Genomic DNA, 23046 nt, shown 5'->3' on the forward strand with positions numbered 1-23046 from the left:
CATTTATTCAACGTGAAAATAACAATTCAGTTACAAATTCAGTTTTTTTACAAGATGATTCAAATAACGATTCTCTTTAAGGACCGCGTGATTGTGTAAAACTGGAATCGTCACTTTAAGACACTGACAAACGGGGCACAATAAGACCAGACGGCTCGACGGAAACAGTCCATTCACGTCCCTTTGCGGCTTCTCAAATGGGGATTTTGGGCAAAAACAAAACGCTAGAAGTAAACATACAATCTTGAGTTAAGGGACCACATATTAAAGAAAAACTAGTAACAAACACCATTCTCAGCAGTTAATTAGTACTTAATCATGTTTTTCCCCAGGTCAGTCACATTACCTTCATTGCAGTTATTTAAGCATTATTAGCTATGGATTTTATAGCACATAATACGCATTAATAAGAGTTTTATAAATGATAATAGCTGTCAAACTACTTAGAAACATTAGTAGGTGATCCCTGAACTAAAGTGGTTCTGAAAATGGATTCTAAAAACTACACAAGGTGCTATTTTGGCAAAAGAAAGACGTTTTAAGTTCGAGCAACACGTGTGCAGCCGAGTTTTTTTACTTTTAACTATTAGAATTGGCTGTGTCCACGCTGCGTCCACAGACATGCACGTGCACATGAAAGTCTAGAGTATTTAAAGTCGTTTTTTAACATTCCACTTCTCGCCTAAAGTTGCTCTTATCCATTAGGACGAAGTAGAAAAAGAGTTGTACAGTTTTGTTGCACACTGCAGAAGGAATGGATTATTATTGTATAAGACAAGAAATATAAATGGATTAAGGTGATTTTACAGTAAAGAATTTCAAATGTGTTTTATCGGGCGACATATGAACCAGTCGTTCTTTTGCTGAACTTTTAACATAATGGAGAAAAAATAGGCCCAACGTCAAATCGTGCCTGGTGCAACTTTCGCTTCTGTTTCCCTGAATTTGTGAGCCATTGTTTTCTAGTGATGTTTTTTCAAGGTCGCATAAGAACAAGAACATAATTCAGTTCCTTTCCATGACATAAAACCATGCCGTAATGTTAATGACTGCGTTGTCTGAATTAGGGCTAAAGCGATACTTTATAAGTCGACTTGCCAGCGATTATTTCTGTCAAATATTGATGAAAAACGATATAGTTCACAGCATTATGATTGAAAAATGTTGCCGTCGCCGTTTTTAAAAGGTCTGTTGGTGTTTTAGAGTCTGTTTAGTCTAGATGCCGATGACAAAATACCATTACAATTGTTTTAATCGCTGAAAACACAGTCATAATGTAGTTTTACTTCTTTATTCTTCGTTTATTCTCATTGCAACTTGTGGTCAAATGTTAGCCACAGGCGGTTTATAGTTACCAGATTACATATGATCAGTGGAATGCCAATAATGTGTGTAAGACGACTCGTGCATGGATATAATGTTATATAAAGTGAAATAATGCACCTCTAACTAGTTTTTCTCTGCGTGCGTTGTGCGTTTGACCCAGGCCCGGGTCTACAGGGTGCAAAAGGTGCATTAAAACCTCATTTAAAAGCGTTTGCACCCTCATTCCAGGTGCATGAAATAATAACACTTAATGGGAGAGTATCACCTTTGCACCCCTTTGACACTCGGTTGCACCCTCCGTCCATTTGCTCACGACCTGGGCCTGATTTGACTTGGGAAAAGTAGAACATCGACTAAACAGTGAATATAACAATCTACGCTCAAGACAGGGATCGCCTCCCTCCTGACGCAGAAAACACACACTGGCTTCACATAAACATGACTAACCGTGACCGTGGCTATTTCAAAACAACGCAAAGGCTGCACAGAACTCAATTCGTTCACATTGGCGCTCGCGCTGATCGAAACGACGAGGGCCCCGCTCCGTTAGGGCCGAGCGCGATCGATCGAGAGCCAGTTTGCAAGCGCTCGAGCTGGCAAGGCACGACTGAACGTACTTATTAAAAAAACAACAACAACAACGGAAACAAACAGACAGCACGACACGTATGCGAGGGGCCCTTCAGCTCGGGCGCAGTTCCAGATCGGGCCTCTTGGATTCCCGGTGAGCTACTGCTGCTGCTACTGCTGCTGCTGCATCTTCTTGGCTAGCGCTTCTGCTTCCTGCGCAGACGAGCAGAAGGGGAGAAACGATTAAAATGGTGGCGCTTCTATGACATGCCACAGAAAGGAGGAAAGCCCCTTTTGTTTCTATGGCAACCGGCGCGCCTCCTTGCAGCGCCGCGTGCGACAGAGAGGTGGCGGTTGTGAGCGAGTGTGGACGAGCCGCTTTGGGGGAATGAGGAGAGAGGGATGAGTTATGTAATAGGAAGCATGTGTGGCCGGGGTGAGGAGAGGGATTTGAGGTGGACGAACGGGAAATAGGAGCATTTAGTGATGCGTTTTGAGTGCGTAAGGTGATATTTGTGCAGCAGGTCGGGTTTAAGTCTGACCTTGGAGCCTGGCGGAGCGGTCAGACCCAGAAAGGCGTACACGGCGTTGTCCTCTCTGGCGTCAAAGAAGGCTTCATAGTTCTGTCAAAAGAAATGGCAAAAGATCTACGTTAATATATATATATCGTTCATGGCAGTGTTATGAATGAACTGAAAATGTGTAACTGTCATTTAGAGTAATTATATCAGGTTATTGTTCAGTGGTATTCAGAATATTCAGCGTTACTTTTCTAAAATCAGAGGAATATGATGTGGTTTTTGATTGTGACATTTAGGCTTAAAACGGCACTGAATTAATGCTAAAAAATAGAAAATGTTGCTTTTATGGAGATTGCGTGTGTGATAATGTAATATAACTCGAGGTCAACATATTCTAGTTTTCAGATAAGACCAGATCTTGTCACAAAATAAGTTTTAATGCAGGTATTCAGTGTTCTGGAACTAAAATACTTAATAATTAATATAAATTATTCACTATTTCTTCCCAACCCTGGTGCATGAAACCAGTTGAAGCGGGTTTGATCCAGGGCTGTGGCTCAAGTCGTTGAATCGTTTAGGCGGTCGATAGTGAATCTACATTTTTATTCGTCAATTTATTCGTCTTTTTGATGGTGTTTTAAACAATTTATATTCACAACAGCGTAAACAATGAGCTATATTGAGATTTGGGAGCGAATCGCAAATTTAATCTGCTTTTTTTCTTTCTTTTTTTACAGATCATGAACTATTTACTATTAGATTTCAACATAAACATTCATAACTGTGTGAACTCCTGTAATCCCGCGGTCTTGCCAGTGCACTTTGAAGCCATACTTATAGATTCGAGCGCTTTTACCAGTGTCAAGCCCTTTTTAGTCAACTAATCGATGCACGGAGCGCGTTCTTAGTTGCCTGAGAATGTCTTTAGTCGGTCACAGCCTTAGCCTAATCTTTACGCTCTCATTTCAGTTTATTTTGAGGAGAATCTGGTCCATAATTTAGTAGTGTTTGGACTGGCTGTGGCCTACATTCAAGTCTCTTTTTATTCCCTCTCATTTATAGCATAAAACCTACAGTAAAAGCAAAAGAACTTTACTGTACTGCTAATTATCTATCATGGGTGCGTTCACACTTGTTGTTACTTGGTCCCACTGTAAAATGAGCTGTTTTTAATCCCAATTGTGAGCTCGCTTTTGCCCTGCTCTAATCCTTCTTTAGTCCTGGTGCAGGTGTGCTCTTGAGTTTAGGAAATTAAAACGAAAGAAGAGCCAAAACTGACCGATGGCTTACAACCGTGGACACTACGCCTCACCTAACCTCGTTTACTCCACATCCGAGGCGCCGGATTGCCTTTTGCAGAGTCCCAGTGTCGCGTGCTCCAGTTAAGACATTTTGATCAATTGGAGTCGACGTGTCCCCTTGTGTAAAATGGCCCCTGCGCCGCCACAACCTGAGGAATGATAATGTGCACCAGATTTGGGGCCTCTGGGTCACAGTCTACATCCACCGCTCAGGTTTTTCACACATAAAGGAAACGAACAGGCCCAAGAGTCTTTTAACTGAAAAAAAAAGACCACGAGTGACTCCAAAACGAGACTCAAAGATGGTTTAGTTTCGCTTTAGGCCGTGTTTCGTCCTCGTTCAGAAGGTTTAGCCACGGTGTTGCCTGGTTTTGGTCCTACAATAGTCTGGATTTAGGCCTACAGAAGGTAAAGACTCAATAGTTACTCCTGGTTAAAGGTAAACGGTGTAACTTTAGGCCTGTCACGATAACACATGTAGAAATGCCACCGACAGAATACAATATAATAATTACAAAAATACCCCCAAAAAAGAAAAAGCAGAACACTTGAAGATGGAGGATTCAACTATAATAATTAAACTATATTGAATCACTCACTGCACTGTTCACTCTGCACTACATCTGTAAATTCAACTGTTTATTTGTGTACATAGTAAGCCTATTTTAATTTTCATTCTATAGCAGTTTTTCTTTTTGACTTATATTGGTTGTTTTATCATTGTTCAGTGTTTTATGTTGCCAAATCACCAAAACAAGTTCCTGTTTGTGAATTCTGTTCATTGGCAATGGCAATAAAACCTTTCCTGATTCTGATTCCGGAGAGTCACTTCCACACGGTTCAAGTCAAGGATTGTTCCCCCCAAAAGTGTTTGCGTTGACAGTGTCTTTCTCTGTGCGCTCCTGCTACACGTGTAGAAGAATGTCTCAGAAGTGTGGCTTTGTGGTGCGGAGAATGCCGTGTCCTCCTCGTTATTCCGGCTCTGCTTGTCCATCCACCCGGACGCAAAAGGACGAGGAAAAGAGTCTTTGAGGTTGTTGAGACGGGACGAAAGGCGCCAGAGGAGAGGGACAGGATGAGGGATACGTTTACGCCATGGCGAGACTTAAAATGCACTGGTAAGTCGATAAGTGGCGCTAGAGGAAATGCCGTTGTGTCCTCAGGCAAGACACTTCACCCACATTGTCAAGCAAAGCGCTTTGAGTGGCTTGAAAGTGGAAAAACGCTACATAAATACACTGTAATAATAATAATAATAATTTAAAAAGTCTGTAGAAGAACTCGGCAGGTAACTTTGCCTTAAACTTACAGAACATGAACGCATCGTAACAAAGTGCGGATTATTGACTGGTGGTGGATCGGACATGGTTTTTAAATATTAAATACAAATAAAAATGCGGGTGTTTATGAATGGATACGTATACAAATGAAATGCCTTTTTGTTTATTTATTCTTTCCCCCCTTTTTTCTGATGCCACTCCCTTATTATCAACTTTTGATCTTAAAACATAAGCCTCACCAAGTCTAGCACGCTCTTGAGTTTTTTTTAAATTTACTATTATTATCATTTTATTTTATTTTATTTTTTTTTAATGTTTATGTTTATGTTACTTTACTTTTTAATTTTAATTTTTATTTCCCGTATAATTTGTTTTGCTTTTGTTCTTTTTTTTCCTTTTTTGTTGTAATAATTGTTGTTGAGTTTGTGTATGTTTTATGTTCTGATGAAAAATAAAATAGTAAAAAAATGTAAAAATTAAAATGCATTGTATACGATAAGAGACGTTTGAAGCTGCTATGTCGGGGTGGCGGCCGTAAACAGATGTTTGGGGCACAGAACATGCGCAGTGTTTCAAGAGCCACAAACTGCAAAACTATAACTCCAAGTACTTAATTAGTATCTATAATTGATCATAAAAGTTATAATGCAAATAATATCACACAATATTGGGGGAAAATATTGTTCCAACTATTATTTATGGAGTGATAAGTCGATATAGTAATTATTGTGACTGTAATTATATGTTAGCTTTGCCACGAATATCCCACAGTTTGACATCCATCTCCATGACAACGCCCGGCCTTGTCGTGAAAATAAGCAGTCCGGTTCACAAATGGCACTTTTAGACTCTACTTTATTGTCATTACTCTTGTGCAAATGCAGTTTCGCCTCTAACCAGAAGCGAAATGACGCAAGAACGTACATAAAACACATAACTATGTATAATATTTTGTCCGATTCTACACTTTTAACAAGAGTTCCACTTTCAGTTTAACAAATAAGACTCTAATCTGTGGCGTGGCGACTTCGCTCACTGTAAGAATGCGTGTTATCCAGGTATTTCTGAGCGATATAAACACTTGCGACGCCCTGCATGCTGCATAGACACGCTTTAATGCCGGGCACCCTCCACCAGAGATGTTCCACACTGCACCTTTAAGCCTGGTCTGGTCCCACCGGGTCTTGTCCGTCCATAACGAGTCCTGGTTCGTCTTGTTTTGTGGTTTGAAAGTCGCCGCTTTACGTCCCACCACTTTTGTGTCAAATCCCTTGTCGGGCCCGTGTTTTTTGTCCCGTTTTGGCCTCCGTGGTCCAGCCTTTGTGCCGGAGCAAACGAGGTTACGCGTTCACCTATTTACAGTGTGTGTTTCTGCCGCCTCCCGTCCTCGCTCCCACTCCCACATACCAGGGGAAGACAAAGGAGCGCTACAGCTGTTTGACTCTTGGGAAAAATGTGACTTTCTTTTGTTTGTGACATTCAATCCAGGGCAATCCCACTCGATTACCCTGTCAAAAATGGGAAATAAAAGCTACGGATATGACGGAAAAGATTACACCTGCACTCTTCCCTTTTAACTACATTTTACTATTCATGTTTTTACTTGTCTGTGCTGTGAGTGTAGTGTATATTTTCTTGTTGTGTAAAGTACATTGAATTACTTTGCTCTACAGATAAACTTGCCCAAACGGTAATATTGAAGACCACTTTGTGCCGCAGACGTGATAATAATGTAGATCCTTAGCTCATGATATGCAATAAATAAACAGCACAATGGAACACTTGAGTAGTTGGTTAGTATTTAATAATTATTCCAATCTCAACAACTCAAATGTTTTGTAAAACTAACGGTGAGAAAATATGCCCCTCTTGTGCATAATATGAAGGATACACTGGATAAATATTAAGCGCAAACATTGTATTATATTATATTAATCGGTATATTAAGTATCATGACAGGACAACAGGTGGGAAATACTGACAAATACAAATATCTCAAAATATGGTCAATATCCCAATGACGATACTGAGTCAGAATTGTCATAAATGTGCTAAAAAAAAGTGCCTGGAAATGTCTGCGTCGAGGTTCAAACATCGCCCAAAACGTGATTGTATTGACTGATTGACATGGACAATCAAACAGATGAAATATCAGAGTATATTACATATTTAAAATAGACTGTGTGCAGTGATTTTATACATATACATGCACCACCTGCACAGACCCACCTCCTGCAGTGGATTTGCACGGGTTGAATCAGGAGCAGATGGGAAGAGTGCGCGGTGCTGTGCAGAGCGGGCCGTAGATCAAAAAAGAACGTAAAGTGTCTAAATGTTCAATGACTTTTAAAATGAGACGTCAACAGCCAATCCCGACCTGGAGCGCAGAATTCAAACTTTGCAGGAGGGATTTGTATACGTTGTAAATAAGGGGGACATTTTATTTGTTCGGTTTTTGGTTTCATTTGTAAAGATTGATTTGCACATGCTTGTAAATAAGTATCAAAATGTACCGTATTGTCCGCACTATGAGGCGCACTTAAAAGCCTTTCATTTTCTCAAAAAACGACTTAGAATCTAGTGCGCCTTATATATGGATTAATTCTGGTTGTGTTTACTGACCTCGAGACGTTGTGTTTCGCTTAATGTGCCTTATTTATGAAAAATTATTGCAAATAGACCGTTCATTGACAGTGCGACTTATACTCCAGTGCAACTTATATTCCAGTGAGCCTTATAGTGCAGAAAATACGGTACTGGTATTTAAATCGAGTGGAGGAGTACTTTCTGTGCTTGAAGGAAAAGTACACTGGATAGGCCCATCCGTTCTGAAGAGACTGTGTTTGTGTCGGAGGGCGTCGACGTCGAGTGCCCAGAGCCAATCTCCTGATCTGCTTCGGTCATGGGACTTTACCTCCCGTATTAAACAGGCCCAATGTCCCGCTGGAGAGTGTAACCAAATATGATTCAAATTTGCCATGTCAATTGTCGATTTACAAGATATTTTTCCATAGAAACAAAACATTTCCACATTATTTTCTACTAACTTAAGCTCCGCAGAAGTACGAGTGGCAGAAGAATGTTAAAAAGTGACTAGTTCTGCTCAGCAATGAAATACCTGTGTCTAAAGTATCTAAAGTATTTAAAGTGTCTGTCGAGAAGGAATGTAACGATAACTAAATTACTCTTGTCAAAAGTGTCCCAGTAATATCACGGGCAGCTCGTTTTTGTCAATAAACTGAAAACAAGCACTAATCTAACCACTAAACCTGCTCTACCTCTGAGACTGTAATACATTAAAGTACTTTGACTCTATGAAAATGTTATTGCTCTGCCTGGAATGTTTAAATCGACATAGTTCTGTGGCATAAATATTCACAGCGCCTCCAGTGTGTCTCACCCCGCAGTACTTGCTCTCGTTGAATATCTGGGGGGGCAGAGGGTTCCCCGTGGCCGGCCGCGAATCCTCCGGCACGTTCTCTCGCATCCACTTCCTGTTCTCCTCGTCGGCCGCGATGTCGCACTCCTCGAAGTCGATCTTATTGGCCGCCAGGAAGCCCATCACATCCTGCTGCTGCTTTTTAATCTGCGCGCCCGGGGGACAAGACAGGAAGTTATTGGACACACCAGGAAGTAACAAAACGGTTTCGTGTCAAGAGGATTGAGCGTTCGAAAAGGGGGAAGGAAATATGATTCTGTGTCAATGTATGGATCATGAAGAAGCTTAAATTATGTTACTTTAAGGACTGTTCACTTGGAGCTCATGGTAAAGGCTCTTTTAATAAAGCGTCCGTGCCTGCTTTTCTCCATAGAGATGCTGATGCTTTACTTAAAATGTTTCACAGTGTGGCATTAAACTTATCTATGTTCCACCTACTGTGAAATTGCTGACAAATACCTTCAAAAACATGTATTCTTACAGTGAGCCGGCTTGCCTCGCCTCAGATCTGACCTGTAACATGACCTGGAGGTGCCACCTTTTTGTTTCCATGGAGATACCCAGGTTTAATGCCATAAGGTGTACAATTATAGCCAGAGCGATAACATATGGTTACTTTGCCGTTAATAGAATGTCTACAAAGTGAAACAATGTTACTGTGGTGTTTGGTGCGACACACAAGACGATGTACTTTAAACCAACCCAATATTTCTAATGAATATGCACAATATAGAATACATATTTGAAGAACACTCACAGTGCAGTTTTGCAGAGGTGGGAAGTACTCAGTTACATTTACTTTTTACTATACTTTTACTCCTACTCGAGTATTTTCTTTAATTGAAGTAATAGTACTCTACTTTCGTAAAAGTTTTGGTTATTCTTCCCACTTAGAGCTGGGCGATATGGACAAAAAATAATATCTCAGTGATAAAGAAATTCAAATGTTGCATGTCTTCAAATCAACATTCACAGTATTATCTAAAATGTGATAATATTGCAAACTCATATTCCCACTGACAAAAGCTTTATGTTGACAATCTGAAATTATGTAGTTATTTGTGTTTCTTGCACTGCTCCTTCTGATATGTTTTAGTTTGGGTTAGTTAAGTCTGTCCACTAAAAATACCATAAACTTCAAATTATAAATCACAGGTACGCCCAGACAGTGACTCTTATTTGAGTAATAGTTTCCCCAAATACGTTTTTTACTCTTCCGTGAGTAATTCTTGCAGGTTTGTGAGGACTGTAACTGCTTTTTGTGTGTTTTCTGTGCTTATAATACACTGAATAAACCTCAAATGAACTTAAATAAACTCAAATGAACTCAAATAAACTCAAATGAACTCGAATGAACGCTGGTGCGATCAAGGTCACATTTGTAGTTCACTGTCAAATGAAACCACAGCAAAATGACCTCCGACTGAAGCTTCTAATATGACATTTTCTCAGGAGTAAAAATGAATTATTGCACATATTCTATACACAGAAAGAAACAATAGAGTATACGTATAAGCATCACAAAAGATAGACCCAAAAAGCCTAATTTAGTACATTTAAAAAGCAGTATTTTAAATCCTAGTCAAGACTGCACAGTTCCTTTGTTACACGCAGTATATGAGGAAATTCACTGTACACATTTGTCATCTTCCTACTTCTGCTTGTGTCTGTTGTGGCCATGAACGCGCCCAATCAGAGTGAGCTCAGGATGTCCTCATAAGGTCGGACGGAAACGGGCGCTCCTCTGGGACACAGGGGGAGGTAAGTGGTCAAAACACAGGCCAAATAAGGCCGGCTTTATGGAGCGACAGGGCTGCAAACTACAAACTCATATACAGCGGAGAAAAACACTTCACTACCTCGCAAAATACTGTCCACTTGCAAATTTTCTGGGCAAAAGTTACGACACGATTTGAGATTTAGGGTATTAAATCGAAGTTCAGGTCAAAGTGCACATTTTACATTTGACCTATTGTGTTTATATTTGAGAGAAAACTGAAATATTTAAACAATAAACTAATGTAAAGATCTACAGAAAGTTGATACTTTCTGTCTGCAGCTTTTGCCTCTCTCTATTTGCGACCATGGTAATTGTGAGAGATGTGAGTAATTTTACAGTATTTCATGGTAAAATAACTGGACCAGTCTTTATCACATAAAAAGAGGTTCCTCCCAACTTTATGACCAGACTGAAGATGATTCAGCCGCTCTTTTATAAAGCAACACTTTGGCATTCAAACCAAGAAATGAACTGGAAGATATAAACAAGCAATTCAAATATTTCAGGTGAAGTTCTTTTCTTTGGTCAAAGTCCCATAACGGAGACTACAAGATTAAATGAGTGAAACGAACTTTAATTGTTTCTGGTTCTTTTTTTTTTTTATCCCCATTTGATGCACATTCACACAGTAATAGGAACTAGTAACTGGGGCCACACTTCTGACTGGGACTGGTACTTTCCTTTTGGTGACGCAAGGTACAACACTGACTTCATTGGGAAATGGGTTCCATTCATTTTCCTGTGACTTCACGGGGCCTGTGGGATTATAGGGACTCACTGTAGTTCTTGGTACTGTTTTGGGTGAAAATGCCTTATATTGCAACACAATTAGAACAGCAACTCCTTCGATTGCTGCTGCTAATAGAGTAAATAGTTAGAAATGAATTAGCAGGAGAATCCATGTTTTTGAATTCTGCTTAGGAAGAACGTGATCTCCTCTAGGTGGCACTCTGCACTCTGCACAAGGATTTATTTAGTCTTTAAGCCTTTTACCATACTATTTACTCCATCGTTGTTGGATTTATTTTGTCGTTAGACCTTTTACCATACCATTTACTCCAGGGGTGGGCAATTATTTTCCTCCGAGGGCCATATTCAAGTAGCGGAGGGACGGCCCGCCATCATTGGTGTGAAAAAAAAGAAATCCCAAAAATTAAATATCAAATTAAATATATTTTTTCTGTCAAATATAGGCTATTGAATCTATTATTTAATTGATTTCACGTCATATGTATTAAGGATACAGTGATCCCTCGTTTATCGCGGGGGTTAAGTTCCAAGAAGAACCCGCGGGAGTCGAAATCCGCAAAGTAGAAACCTTTATTTTTTTACAGTTATTATACAATGAAATACTCCATAAAACATTGAAAGCAAGGAACAAAACCTTTTTACAGGACCAAGCATTTGTTTAACAAATAAAAGTACTGTATTAACGTTTGTACTGTACTCTCACCGCTCTCTCCCGCAGCTCACGCGCGCTCTCTCCCGCAGCTCACGCGCGCTCTCTCCCGCAGCTCACGCGCGCCGCTCTCCCGCAGCTCACGCGCGCTCTCACCGGCCTCTCCCGCAGCTCACACGCGCGCTCTCACCGGCCTCTCCCGCAGCTCACACGCGCGCTCTCACCGGCCTCTCCCGCAGCTCACACGCGCGCTCTCACCGGCCTCTCCCGCAGCTCACACGCGCGCTCTCACCGGCCTCTCCCGCAGCTAACGCGCGCACTCTCACCGGCCTCTCCCGGAGCTCACGCGCACGCTCTCACCGGCCTCGCAAACTTCAATTTGGCAAGCGGTTTTACGTACGTGTACATATTAATCCATAACGTTATTGACACACAGGTAGAGAAGACACGGAGAGACTGTTTAGCCAATCGGAATGCAGAACACAATGCATGATGAAAATCCGCAAAGCAGCGAGTCCGCGAAAAGTGAACCGCGATATAGCGAGGGATCACTGTACACGTGCAGACAGATGCCTGAGGGCAAAAAAGAAAAAGAAAAAAAAAAAAAGAAAAAAAAAATATATATATATATATATATATATATATATATATATAATTTTTTTTTTTTTTTTTTTAAATATTACTTGGACAAGCTTGGCGGGCTGGGTTGAAAGGCCCTGCGGGCCGGATCCGGCCCGCGGGCCGTAGTTTGCCCACCCCTGATTTACTCCATCGTTGTTGGATTTATTTTGTCTTTAGACCTATGTTTGCTTTTAAACAAACTCTACAAGACATCTATGTCCTCCTCTGCTCTTCTTCTCTGTGGCATTTGCTGGTTGCTCCTTTAACAAGCCAGAATTGTACTGTTGCCAAGCTAAATTAATTTGCAGAGGAATTGTCCACGGTTCGTTTGGCCTGAGGTCTAATTGCACAGTCAGAACTCCCATCTCTCCCCCTCGGTCACACTGCACTGGTCTCCAGAGTCTGCATGTGCTTTCAGACTGTACAGGTCCAGAGACTATTTGGACTCTGTCAAGTATTCATCATAATATCTGAGCAAAATGCAATAATAACAATAACACCATCGGAAATGTGTAAACTGTCCTTGTTTAGGTCAATGTGTTGCAAAAAGAGAATGTCTATAAAAAATAGTGCCGCATGGTTTACTTTTTGGTTTATTACCGTCATTATTCAAATTTTTGCTTGTCTTCCAAACCATAATCTTAATAACATTTTGAGATTATCATGCTCCTCCAGTTTGGGCTATATATTGTTCCCAGTTTTATTTACTAGTGATTTTTAAAAATAAATATCAGACTCTGGGTCATGCATAAAGGGCTAAAGCCATTTTTCAATTATAAAGCTCTTTTAGATCATATTGCACGGGATTGCAATGAACAACAACAGCAAATATTGTATGCTATAGTTTACTGCTAAAAAACCCCCAAGAACCATGATCTATGTTTTTGAACAGTGTGAATACTTGTGATTTCCTATTGTGTGATATATTCAATCATGTCAATACATGTCAGTGCAGGCATGGCCATTAGTGGTGGCTTTCAGGTAACAAATGTAGCACAAAGTGGCACAATTCAGTGGCAATGTGACAATTTAAACTCCCCTAGTGACTATAAGTAGTGCTTGTTGGGGAAAAATAAGTGTTGTGTCCTAATGAGTCCTAGGGTTTGAGGAGAAGCAGGAGACTCTGGACGTCTGAGGCAGTAAAGGTTTATTTACCATCAGTCTGGGACCGGGCGACACATGGTTATGCTTCCACACACAGAGATGCAGCTAACCACAGAGAAATGTCATCAACGGTAGAACTGGAGGTGACCTTGTTAAGAGGATGCACGAGATTTTACAGCTGTGATATGACGCATGTTGTATGTTGGATTCCAGACTTGAACCTCTTTAGGTAAACCAAAGTACTCAGCGCTAAGGGGAAGTACTAGTGTAATAGTTACTTCTACTTATTCCAAACAATGTTCAAAATTGGTTACAGTTAACAAATGAATGTCAGCAATGCGAGGCTTTTTGCATGCATTAAAATGGCTGTAAAGAGGATTTTCCTGCTCTTTGGTTCCACACCACATCATGTGAGAGGCACAGCTCTCATCAGCGGAAAAGCTCGGATTTCAGACATTAACCAAAGACATACAAGAGCAGACATTGATCAGAATCAGTGCCCTCTTCACAGAGTTTGGATCAATACAGAGCTCGCACTGATTCAATCAACTCTGAGCAGGTTTGGAGAGTTAATGTCTGTTTGACTGAGGCTGTTGAAATGTAAACAACAAGGATCAAAATAACTAACTGTAACTACAGTAGCCTCAAATCTAAAACTCCCTATCTTTGCTACTAGAGCAGACTTTAGTACTCATTTACAACCTAAGCTCGGAGTGTTTATAGACCAAATAGGCTTACTCCTGATTACATCAGGCCTGAATTGGCTGGAAATCAGAGTGACGTTTATATGAGTCCAGATCCTTTAGAAATCCTCAGCCAAAGCCCAGTCAGCATTACAACATTATAACACTATTGTTCAACGCTGCAGCACCAGAGGGGAGTGTCTCAGACCTGTGATGTCATACTTAACTCAACAAAACAAAGTGAGAGTAGGCCTACACAACACTGTGACTCGTTCATACGCATTGACCAAACATAGAACAAGTATCAATGTTTTCCTCATATCAATCACTAAATAATGTACTTGATTTTTAAGACAGACATAAACCTGAGACTCTGCTCTCAACTACAATCAAACAAAAACATTTTTTCAAACGCAATTCAAAAAGTATTGCATTGCACTGCCACATTTCAAAACTATTATCATAACTGTGGGTGTGAAAACTCCTCTGTTCCCCAAAAGTGACGTGAGTAAATATAACTGCTAAACTGCATCACTATAAATCCCACCTCAGGCTGTGACCTAATATACCGTCTGACAGCTCATTGGTGACCTGTGGACTCTGAGGCCACGCCCACAGTGAGAGTTGTAAACCTGATCTTCTGGAGAGAAAGTGAAGACTTTGACACAGATCTTTATTGTGCCAATAAGGAAGCCATGACCACTGCGCCAAAACAGCCAGGAAAGGCCTCACGTTAGTTTAACTTGAATAAACTGACTTGAATTTGAATATAGCACAGGCAAAAGATCTATTTCACTCTCCAGACAAATGCCTTTCAACACACAAAACTACAGGCTGGCAAAAGATCAAATTATTGATTATATTGCAAATGTTATCGACTCTGAAAAAATTGACTCCCACATTTAAAGACGTTTTAGCACATTTAAGCAAGTGTTTGCCACCATCAAGGATTGCCAAAGAGGTCAAAGTTCACACTAGACTAGACTGGGAAGTGGTAACAATTTGACATATTTGACAAAGTTATAAAGTGCAAGAAAGAGTTACAATTACATAAATGTGTGGGGGTTTTATAAACCAGCAAACAAGTGAAAAAAATGGTTTGGAGGGCCTGGTTTGGCCCCCAGGCCTGCTCCAGAGTCTAGTTCTGTTTATAGGAGCATCATGGCTGTTTACGTCCCTGAACTCGCTGCCTTCTAAAAGCAAATCAATGGTCGCTCGCTAATGCGCTTTGCAGACGGACACGCTCTAAACTTAAACACTTAAACACCGACTGAAAAGCATGTTCTTCTGCTGCTGAGCTTCTGTAACTCTCGTTTAATCGGCTCGAGCCATGGAATGGAAGGGAATGGAATGCGAGAAGCCATTCCATTCTCTTATTATTATCATTATTCATGGTTTTCTGCCACAACTCGGGCATTTTTGACCTCCATTGATGAAAAATCACACATGGGGACATGGTCGCGATCGGCTCGGCCAAAAATCAAATAAAATGGAACTTGCAAGAACGCCCGTCGCTACAGCGCCACCTAGAGCAAAAAAGAAAAAACATGAAACTCTTAATCTTTGGCCTAGGCACATGAGACTTGGGACAGTGATAGAGCTACCTTTGACCTCTGACCTTTGACGAGTAAAACACACCTGGCAGCATCGCTCTATGATAAACAGGAAGTCAGCCATGTCGAATCAAAGTGGAAAAACTCAACATTGTCTGATTTGTCTGAAACTCATGGATTATATTCTCCTCAAGACGCCATGAAAACAGATATTGTGTATTTTTCACTATTGGCCAGCAGGGGTGCAATTAATGCCTTCACTTCCTCTTTTATTTTGATGGGACATTTCCTCTCGTACAGGGGGACAGAAAAGAACTTCACCTGAAATATTTGAATTGCTTGTTTATATCTTTCAGTGTCAATTCTTGAGACTTTAGCCTAAAGAATCAATTCTAAAGAACAAAGTCGAAGAGAATGCCGTGTCGGGGCAATCGCGATCAAAACAAGGTTGCGGGGGAAGGCGGTCGCGGTGGAAGGCGGTCGCGGGGGAAGGCGGTCGCGGGGGAAGGCGGTCGCGGGGGAAGGCGGTCGCGGGGGAAGGCGGTCGTGCAGTTCAAACTTCCTGGTCAGAAATGTGTGAAAATCATTTGTGTCATAAAACAATAGAAACAAGTAGCAACAAACACAGATCAGATGTGAGCATATGAAAGTTTGTTCAAAATTAGATTAAATGACGCAAAGAATAATTAGTCTAAAGATGTAATGCTTTTTACAAGTTGTTTCACATACAAGCAGTATGTTTTTCATAGTAACGTTTTGAAATCAGTAATCTAATTATTTTTTAATAAAGTAATCAGAGTATAATTCATTATGTTCAGAAGGCGCCGTCAGTACTTTTACGTACTCATCCGGCCCACACGGCTTTTGAAAACAACAGATATATTTGAATTAAGTCGTTTCCAAGAACTCATTCAAAGATTTGAGTATTCAAAGCGCCACTAACCAATGAAAAATATTTGCATACAATTCTGGCTTTGTGCTGCACAGAAATACATTTTTGCATAAGTTAGAAAATGCCTAAAACAGCAGCGGACGAATGTGAAGGTTTGGCACAATGTTCAAACGAGCCCACTTAGAAAATACCACTTTGTTTGTATTACTTTACGTGACCACTGAGCTGTTGACCTTTAACCAATCAGTCAGTCAATGGTGTTTTTATCCTCCAAAATGTGCATTTAATTCAGATTGTAAGGATTTATATGGGACGCCCGCCAAAAGAAAAAGTCATAGAATAAAGTTGAGAAAATTAAGGCAGCAAAGTATGAGTTTTATATCTTCTTTTTACATATAAAAACACTCTTAACTAGTACCATTCTGTCTAAACTGTGCGGTTGTAGTTTTGGGAGTGGACTTTGGGTCAGTGATACTTAATAGTTTGGAGAGTTGATACCGCAAACTAAAGCCACGCCCCTTTTAGTCAACCAAGAATAATCCTGAGCAGCAATTATGATATCTATAAAGATTATTTAATGATATGGGCGGAGCTTATCGGCCCTCTAAACCATGGTATCGGTGCACTGATCGATCTCTAACCCAAACGATCTGTTGTCTGTCATCTCCAGGTTTTAAAGGACAAATATTACGCATTGTCAGTGTTGTTATTAGCCTTTACACATGCTACTTTGTGATCTTTTAGTAATGAGTGCGATTTGACACAGGAAATGCTTGAATCTTGCAATGATTTATGGACTTATAAACAGCACAGACAACATTGGAGCTCAACCTTTGACATTACAGATCAGGGAAATCGAGAATGGAGTGTTTTTGACGCTCGGAGGACGAATGAGGGACAGGATTACCTTGGAGAACGGTGGAATTTGTTGTTGTGGGGGGTAAAAGGAGTATGTGGAGCCATGTTGGGAGAGGGAGAACACGCAAAGCCCACATTGAAAGGCCCAAAAACACATGTGGATACAAAAACAACACGTCATTGTTGTCGTCATGTCGCTTTACGCTAAGGCTGCCGTCACGCTCGCACCATCAACACGTCAGAAATAGGGACTAAAACCGAGACTAAACCCGGAAAACTGGACTAGATCAGGACAAAACAAGGACAAGACCAAACCAAGTCGACATCAGAATGAAAATGGGCTCAATTTAGGACCAAACAAGTGTGAACCGTTAACCAACAAATCAATTAAACAACTAAAGACTTTACCCAGAGAATTAAACCGGACTAAGTATATTTCAGCTGTAGAACTCGGTACAAAGTTCACATTTGAGGAGCATGATCTGAACTGCAAAGCTAATCCCGTGTATTAAAGAGCACGTCAAAGGTTCTTCAGAAACGCTGCTGCTGCTGATGCCCGGCGATAGTAACGTGAGGTCACTTCCTGGAGTCTAGAGGGTCAGAGTCAGCTCCACACACACGGCACAGAGCAAACTCCTGCGATTAGGCCCGTGTTTTGTCTGGACCGGGGTCTGGGGCAGGGCTTTACGCGTTCCTGGCTCCGGCGGCATTTCTGAAGGGCCCCTGGAGAGTTGCAGCACCATTATCGCTCCTCTCCTGACCCAAAGACCGGCAGAGCTGACTGGAATGACACCGGATGATGTGAACGCGCACCACAGCAGACAAACCATCTGCTCCTGACATTGGGTCTGTTTGTTGTAAAATACTCTGAGCTTTTCCTGTTTTTGTTGAGTGTCAGTTGCAGAGTGTCAGCACAGGAAGCTTGGTGACAAACCACAGCTGAGAGAAGGTGCCCACACTCACTTCCTCTATAAAAGTTTAGTTTTTTTCTTATAAATAAACTACTGTAAAGTCTGTCTTTGTTCACAGCTGAGGAGTAACCAAAGCTGGACGTATCTGAGCAGTGATGAGTCAGTCCAGTGCCGTTACATGATTATAATATCTGGAATAGCTCGTGAGTTCAGTAAAAGTTCAGCTGCTCTCATCCCTCACTGTCTGGAGCCAACACAGGCAAAGCTGCTCTTACCGACGTGGATCCGGAGGACGATGCTATGTAGACTTTGATCACCATGTTGAAGCCGTGATGGAGGCTGTGGTGGAGGCTGTGGTGGAGGAGCTGAGGCGGAGGAGCTGTGGTGGAGGAGCGGCTCTGTTTCCCGGTGACGGCTTCACACGGCGCGGTTCAGGCGGAGCTGCTAATGCTGTGAAAGGCAGCGCAGACTATCTGCGCACACGCTCCGCTGTGAGCTCTGATGAAGCTCGCATTCCTCCTCCTCCTCCTCTTCCTCCTCCTCTTCCTCTGCAGCCCGCCCCTTCAGCCCCCTCAGCCCCGTCAGTCCTCTCTCTGCCGTCTCTGGACGCGCGCTCTCAGACACGTACGCGCGGGAGACGCGCTGGAGACGCGCAGGAGACGCAGACCGATCATGATGGTCTCAATGTTGTCCCCGGCCCATTGTCTGCGGCTCTATTGTCCCTCAGCCCTCTGCACACACTGGCCGTCCCTTGTCCTTTCTCTCAAATGCCGCGGGTGTGTTTGTCTCGGTGGCCGCAGAGTCCATAATCTCCCGTGATTTGAGTGGCTCCGCGCGGCTCCCAGGAGCGGTGCTTCGTAGGCTGTGAGGCCCCCTGCAGGCGTCTGGAGCAGGCGCCGCAGAGGCTTTTCCACTCAAACACATTTAGGAAAGACACTGACAAACAAAAAATGTGTCGGAGGCAGTGGGCGCCATATTGGACTCGTACATGAAGTGAACCGCGGTGAGACGCGTCCTCGCGGGCCGCAGCAGACGTTAGGACTTGTCTTTGTACAAGGAGCCGCGCGGCTTTTGCCCACGCGCGCGCCTCAATGTGGCGTTCAGGTGAACAAGGAAGTGACTCGTGTTCATTGCACGTCGCGCGCGCGGGCGACATGTCCGTGATTGTCGCGGGGCTGTGTTTTAATGCTCGCGTCTCGGTTCTGGTGGAAGGAGCCACAGCAGAACATCACCGGCTCCAAAACTGCTCCAAGTGTTCTGCGGCCCCGAACCGCGGCTCCTGATTGGCCGAGAGCCTATCAATCATGCCCTTAGCCGCACCCCTCCCCCAGCCAGCCACTCGCCTCTGTCCTGTGTGTTTACTACACTGCCGAGCACAGGGGAGACACTCTTCACATGCACTGAGCCCGCACACTAAAACTCTTTTCACTTGTCCACGTAAGAAAACCTCCTAAAGATCAACATGCCCAAGAGAAAGGTACGTGTCCCGCCAGCGCCGGCATTTATTAGAAGACGGTGCGAGCCCGTAGCGGCGTGCAGAGGATCGCGAAGACATCCTCCGAGACATTACTTAATTATAACGCAATGAATAGTCGTCGTTTTTCGTCGGTAATTTTTGGGCAGGTCGCGGATAAAAGCGTGTATTTTTTTGTGTTGGAATGAATATTTTCCCGTGCGGACACGACCCATACACGGCGTTTGAGTGCGCGCACCGCTGTCCTTTGGGGAGTCAGAAGTCTCTCGGTCTCCATGCAGTTAAAGCACAAGCAGCAGCCATGCTTTGCAGCTCTTGTCCACCTTCGTCGCCGACCTACCGAGAACAAACGGCTCACTTATCGACATTTCCGCATCAAACCGGGCAAAAGTACCGCGAGAAAATGCCTCAGTGCCTCTACTTTGCATTTTGACCACAAAAACAAACATTGGCAGTCACGTTTCGATAAAATTATATATTTTCTCTCTTTGTTCGCGGTCCCAAATGGCTGCAGTGGCGTGGCTCTGCCGTGAGGTGGCGCGTGTGAGGCGCAGTGGTCCCTCCCCCTTCACTGAGACTCCCGCGCCAGCTTTCAAATGTGAGCTCCATGCTTTGAATGAGAGAAAGAGATGGGGGAGTGAGAGGGAACAGCGGGGCCGGGGCCCTCCAAATGGGGCTCCAGCGGCGCACGAGGCTCGGCTTTCACCCCTCAATCCTGAATACACCCGAAAGTACCTCGTCCACTGCCCACATTTACTAAAATATACCTGGATTTCAAATAAAATTTGATTTGCAGGTGAATCTGAAAAGTTTTTTCACCAGGCCTGTAATGATGAATAAAAAGCACTGGAGACATTAAACAAATGTTTCCTCTTTCTAAAAACCCTCAAAACTCTCTGAAAATGTAATTTTGATGTATTTTGACTAATTTCTTTGTTTCTTTGCATCTTTCAGGCTGCGGCAGCTGAGGGAGGCGAGAAGGAGGAGGTGAGCGCCACCATGTCTAAAACACTTTCTAAACATGATTCAAACTTCACTTTTGATCAATGAGTGATCAATAACATGACTTAATATACACTTATGTCACCACTGATGCAGTTTTAACACATAGCTACTGAACATGACTGTTTCTGATCTAAAAACATGTAAATAACCCTCTTTATTCTGTTTTAGCCCCAGAGGAGATCGGCTCGGTTATCAGCGGTAAGAAAACTCAGGGAAAACACGGCACACATGTCCATTTACATTAATATGGTCATTTTGAATGATCAATCAGTGGTTTGTACTGAGATTATCAATTATAACCACATGGACTCGTTATACGAAGTAAAAACAACATATTTCACCTCAGTAACACATATTAAAGCTTTATAATGACACTTAAATACAAAATATCTTATTTTACCTAAACCAACACTATAAATGCATATTAAAAGTGCATTATATGGTAGAAAACCATTACATGTATGTTCATTGTACTATAAGGCTTTTAAAAGCAATTAATACATAGATTATGTGATTAAAATGTTAGTACAAGTGATTTAATGAGATAATATCTCTAAAATACAAATACAAAGGTACAATTATATGTAAGTGGGCCAGATACATGAAAACAAGGAAGTATTGAGTGCATACATGCTGTTTTAGACAAACTACTCCATATTTTAGGGGAATATGATATTTTGTACTTAGATTAACATGGAGAAACTCTATAATGCAGATTATACTGTTTAAATTCTCATTTCAAGTATTTATTTGTCCTTTTTTATAGAGACCAGCCCCGCCTAAGGTGGAACCAAAGGCTAAGAAGGCAGCCAAGGTATTACAGTGGAAAAACTCACAAACTATAACATTTTGGGTCATTTTAAATTCAATTCTTACGACTCGTTGTGGCTTTGCAGAAAGAGAAGGCCGTGAACGACAAGAAGGAGGACAAGAAGACCAAGAAGGCGAAGGAGAACGCAGAGGCCGAGGCCAACGAGGAAAACCACTCTGAGAACGGGGACGCCAAGACCAACGAGGTAAAACGCTTTAAAACGCCTCCTGAAACATCCCGCCCGCCTCTGGCACGCCTCGGGTCCTGACGCCGTTGTGTTTGTGTGTTTCCCCAGGACGAGGCCGCTCCAGAAGAGGCCAAGGAGGAGGCCAAGTCTGAGTAGCAGCACTGCCCGCTCACTTCCCACTTGCCCCCTTTTCCCTCCGATAAGAACCCCCCAGCCAATCTCACACGGTTTCCCTCCAAGGCGTATTGTTAACAGAGGAATATTTTTATCAATGATTTTATAAGTATCCGTACAGATTTTTAGCACAAAAAGCAAAAGCTGAATAATGTGGAGCACCTTGCAGACTTGCAGTGGTCATATCAACAACAAAAAAAACACGTCTGCAAGATTTGAAGTAAAATGCAAAAAAAAAAGAGAAAAGAAACAAGAACACACTCAAATGTTTTTTAAATGGCATTCATGATTGTTGAAGGCTTGTTTGGTGTAGAAAGTGTGTTCCCCTTTTTTGCCGGATTGGCTACTATGTTGTGAGTTGTGTGCCCCCCTGTGTTCTCTCCCGCAGTCTAGACCTTAAACACCTCTCCCCGCCTATTTAGTCCTCTCCTACAACTCCTCTCCATGTTTTATTAACGGTTCAACCATTGGTAATGTGGGTGATTTCTTCTTTTAGACTCTAAATGTGCAGTGTGCAGTTCCCTTACACTTTTGTCTCATGATCTATTGTTTTATTTTTTCATTGAAATTGTGTTTTAAAAGAAAAAAAAAGTGTGTTGTCCATAAGAAAGAGGAAGACGAACATGTAAAATAACAAAACAAAAAAACATTCCGGGAACAGCCTCCTCCGACCCTGCGTGTACAAAACAGCTACTGCTCCATCCACATCGACGCTGTCATGTCGGCTTTTCTAAGTAACAACGAAACGAGACGACTTTTGTTTTTTTTCTAATCGAACGAATTTGGAAACCTCTCTCTCTCTCTCTCTCTGGCCAATGCAGGTGTCTGGTCCCTCTCTTATGTTCTGAAATTCTCTTAATAAAAACGAGTCCTGGGAATTTTCCTCGAAACGTTTTGCGTCCGATTTGTTCTTTGACAGAAGAGATGTGACTTAACCACATAATAATACTTAACATAGTATATATAATACCTGATGTAAGCTAATACAGCACGCACAGTAGCGTAAAGTACACGAGCCAAAATACTGTTAGAAAGAAATGTAAAAAATATACAAATAACATGTAAATAGTGCACTCAAATTAAACACTCAATTAATAAAATGTATTGAAATAACGTAAAGTGTAGTAGCAGAACAAATAAACACAAATTCTTTATTG

General features: G+C 41.9%; 2 protein-coding genes across 2 annotated transcripts; one reads left to right on the forward strand and one right to left on the reverse strand.

Annotated features, from left to right (window-relative positions):
• Window positions 1-2060: 2060 nt before the first annotated feature.
• On the reverse strand, window positions 2061-18685 carry sh3bgrl (SH3 domain binding glutamate-rich protein like). The gene is made up of 5 exons (XM_072439874.1): window positions 18629-18685; window positions 18514-18591; window positions 8399-8584; window positions 2439-2519; window positions 2061-2109 (listed from the first exon to the last, which is right to left on the reverse strand). Exons 2-5 carry the CDS (start codon window positions 18556-18558, stop codon window positions 2068-2070), a joined length of 354 nt encoding a protein of 117 aa, XP_072295975.1. The 5' UTR covers window positions 18559-18591; window positions 18629-18685; the 3' UTR covers window positions 2061-2067.
• Window positions 18686-19582: 897 nt separating this feature from the next.
• On the forward strand, window positions 19583-22779 carry hmgn6 (high mobility group nucleosome binding domain 6). The gene is made up of 6 exons (XM_072439875.1): window positions 19583-19715; window positions 20667-20699; window positions 20886-20915; window positions 21484-21531; window positions 21614-21733; window positions 21824-22779. The coding sequence occupies exons 1-6, from the start codon at window positions 19701-19703 to the stop codon at window positions 21869-21871; spliced, it is 294 nt and encodes a 97-aa protein (XP_072295976.1). The 5' UTR covers window positions 19583-19700; the 3' UTR covers window positions 21872-22779.
• The last annotated feature ends 267 nt before the right edge of the window (window positions 22780-23046 follow it).

This window comes from Eucyclogobius newberryi, unplaced genomic scaffold (assembly GCF_026437365.1).
Source record: "Eucyclogobius newberryi isolate DKJ021-1_F unplaced genomic scaffold, fEucNew1.0.hap1 SCAF_11, whole genome shotgun sequence".
Lineage (NCBI taxonomy): Eukaryota > Metazoa > Chordata > Actinopteri > Gobiiformes > Gobiidae > Eucyclogobius > Eucyclogobius newberryi.

Coding starts and splice junctions, on each gene's coding strand:
- sh3bgrl (XM_072439874.1), bottom strand. CDS start 18,558: ATGGTGATCAAAGTCTACATAGCATCGTCCTCCGGATCCACGTCG. Junction 8,585..18,513: donor CGTCCTCCGGATCCACGTCG/GTAAGAGCAGCT, acceptor CCGGGCGCGCAG/ATTAAAAAGCAGCAGCAGGA. Junction 2,110..2,438: donor CCGCTCCGCCAGGCTCCAAG/GTCAGACTTAAA, acceptor TCGTCTGCGCAG/GAAGCAGAAGCGCTAGCCAA.
- hmgn6 (XM_072439875.1), top strand. Junction 20,700..20,885: donor AGGGAGGCGAGAAGGAGGAG/GTGAGCGCCACC, acceptor ATTCTGTTTTAG/CCCCAGAGGAGATCGGCTCG. Junction 21,532..21,613: donor AGGCTAAGAAGGCAGCCAAG/GTATTACAGTGG, acceptor GTGGCTTTGCAG/AAAGAGAAGGCCGTGAACGA.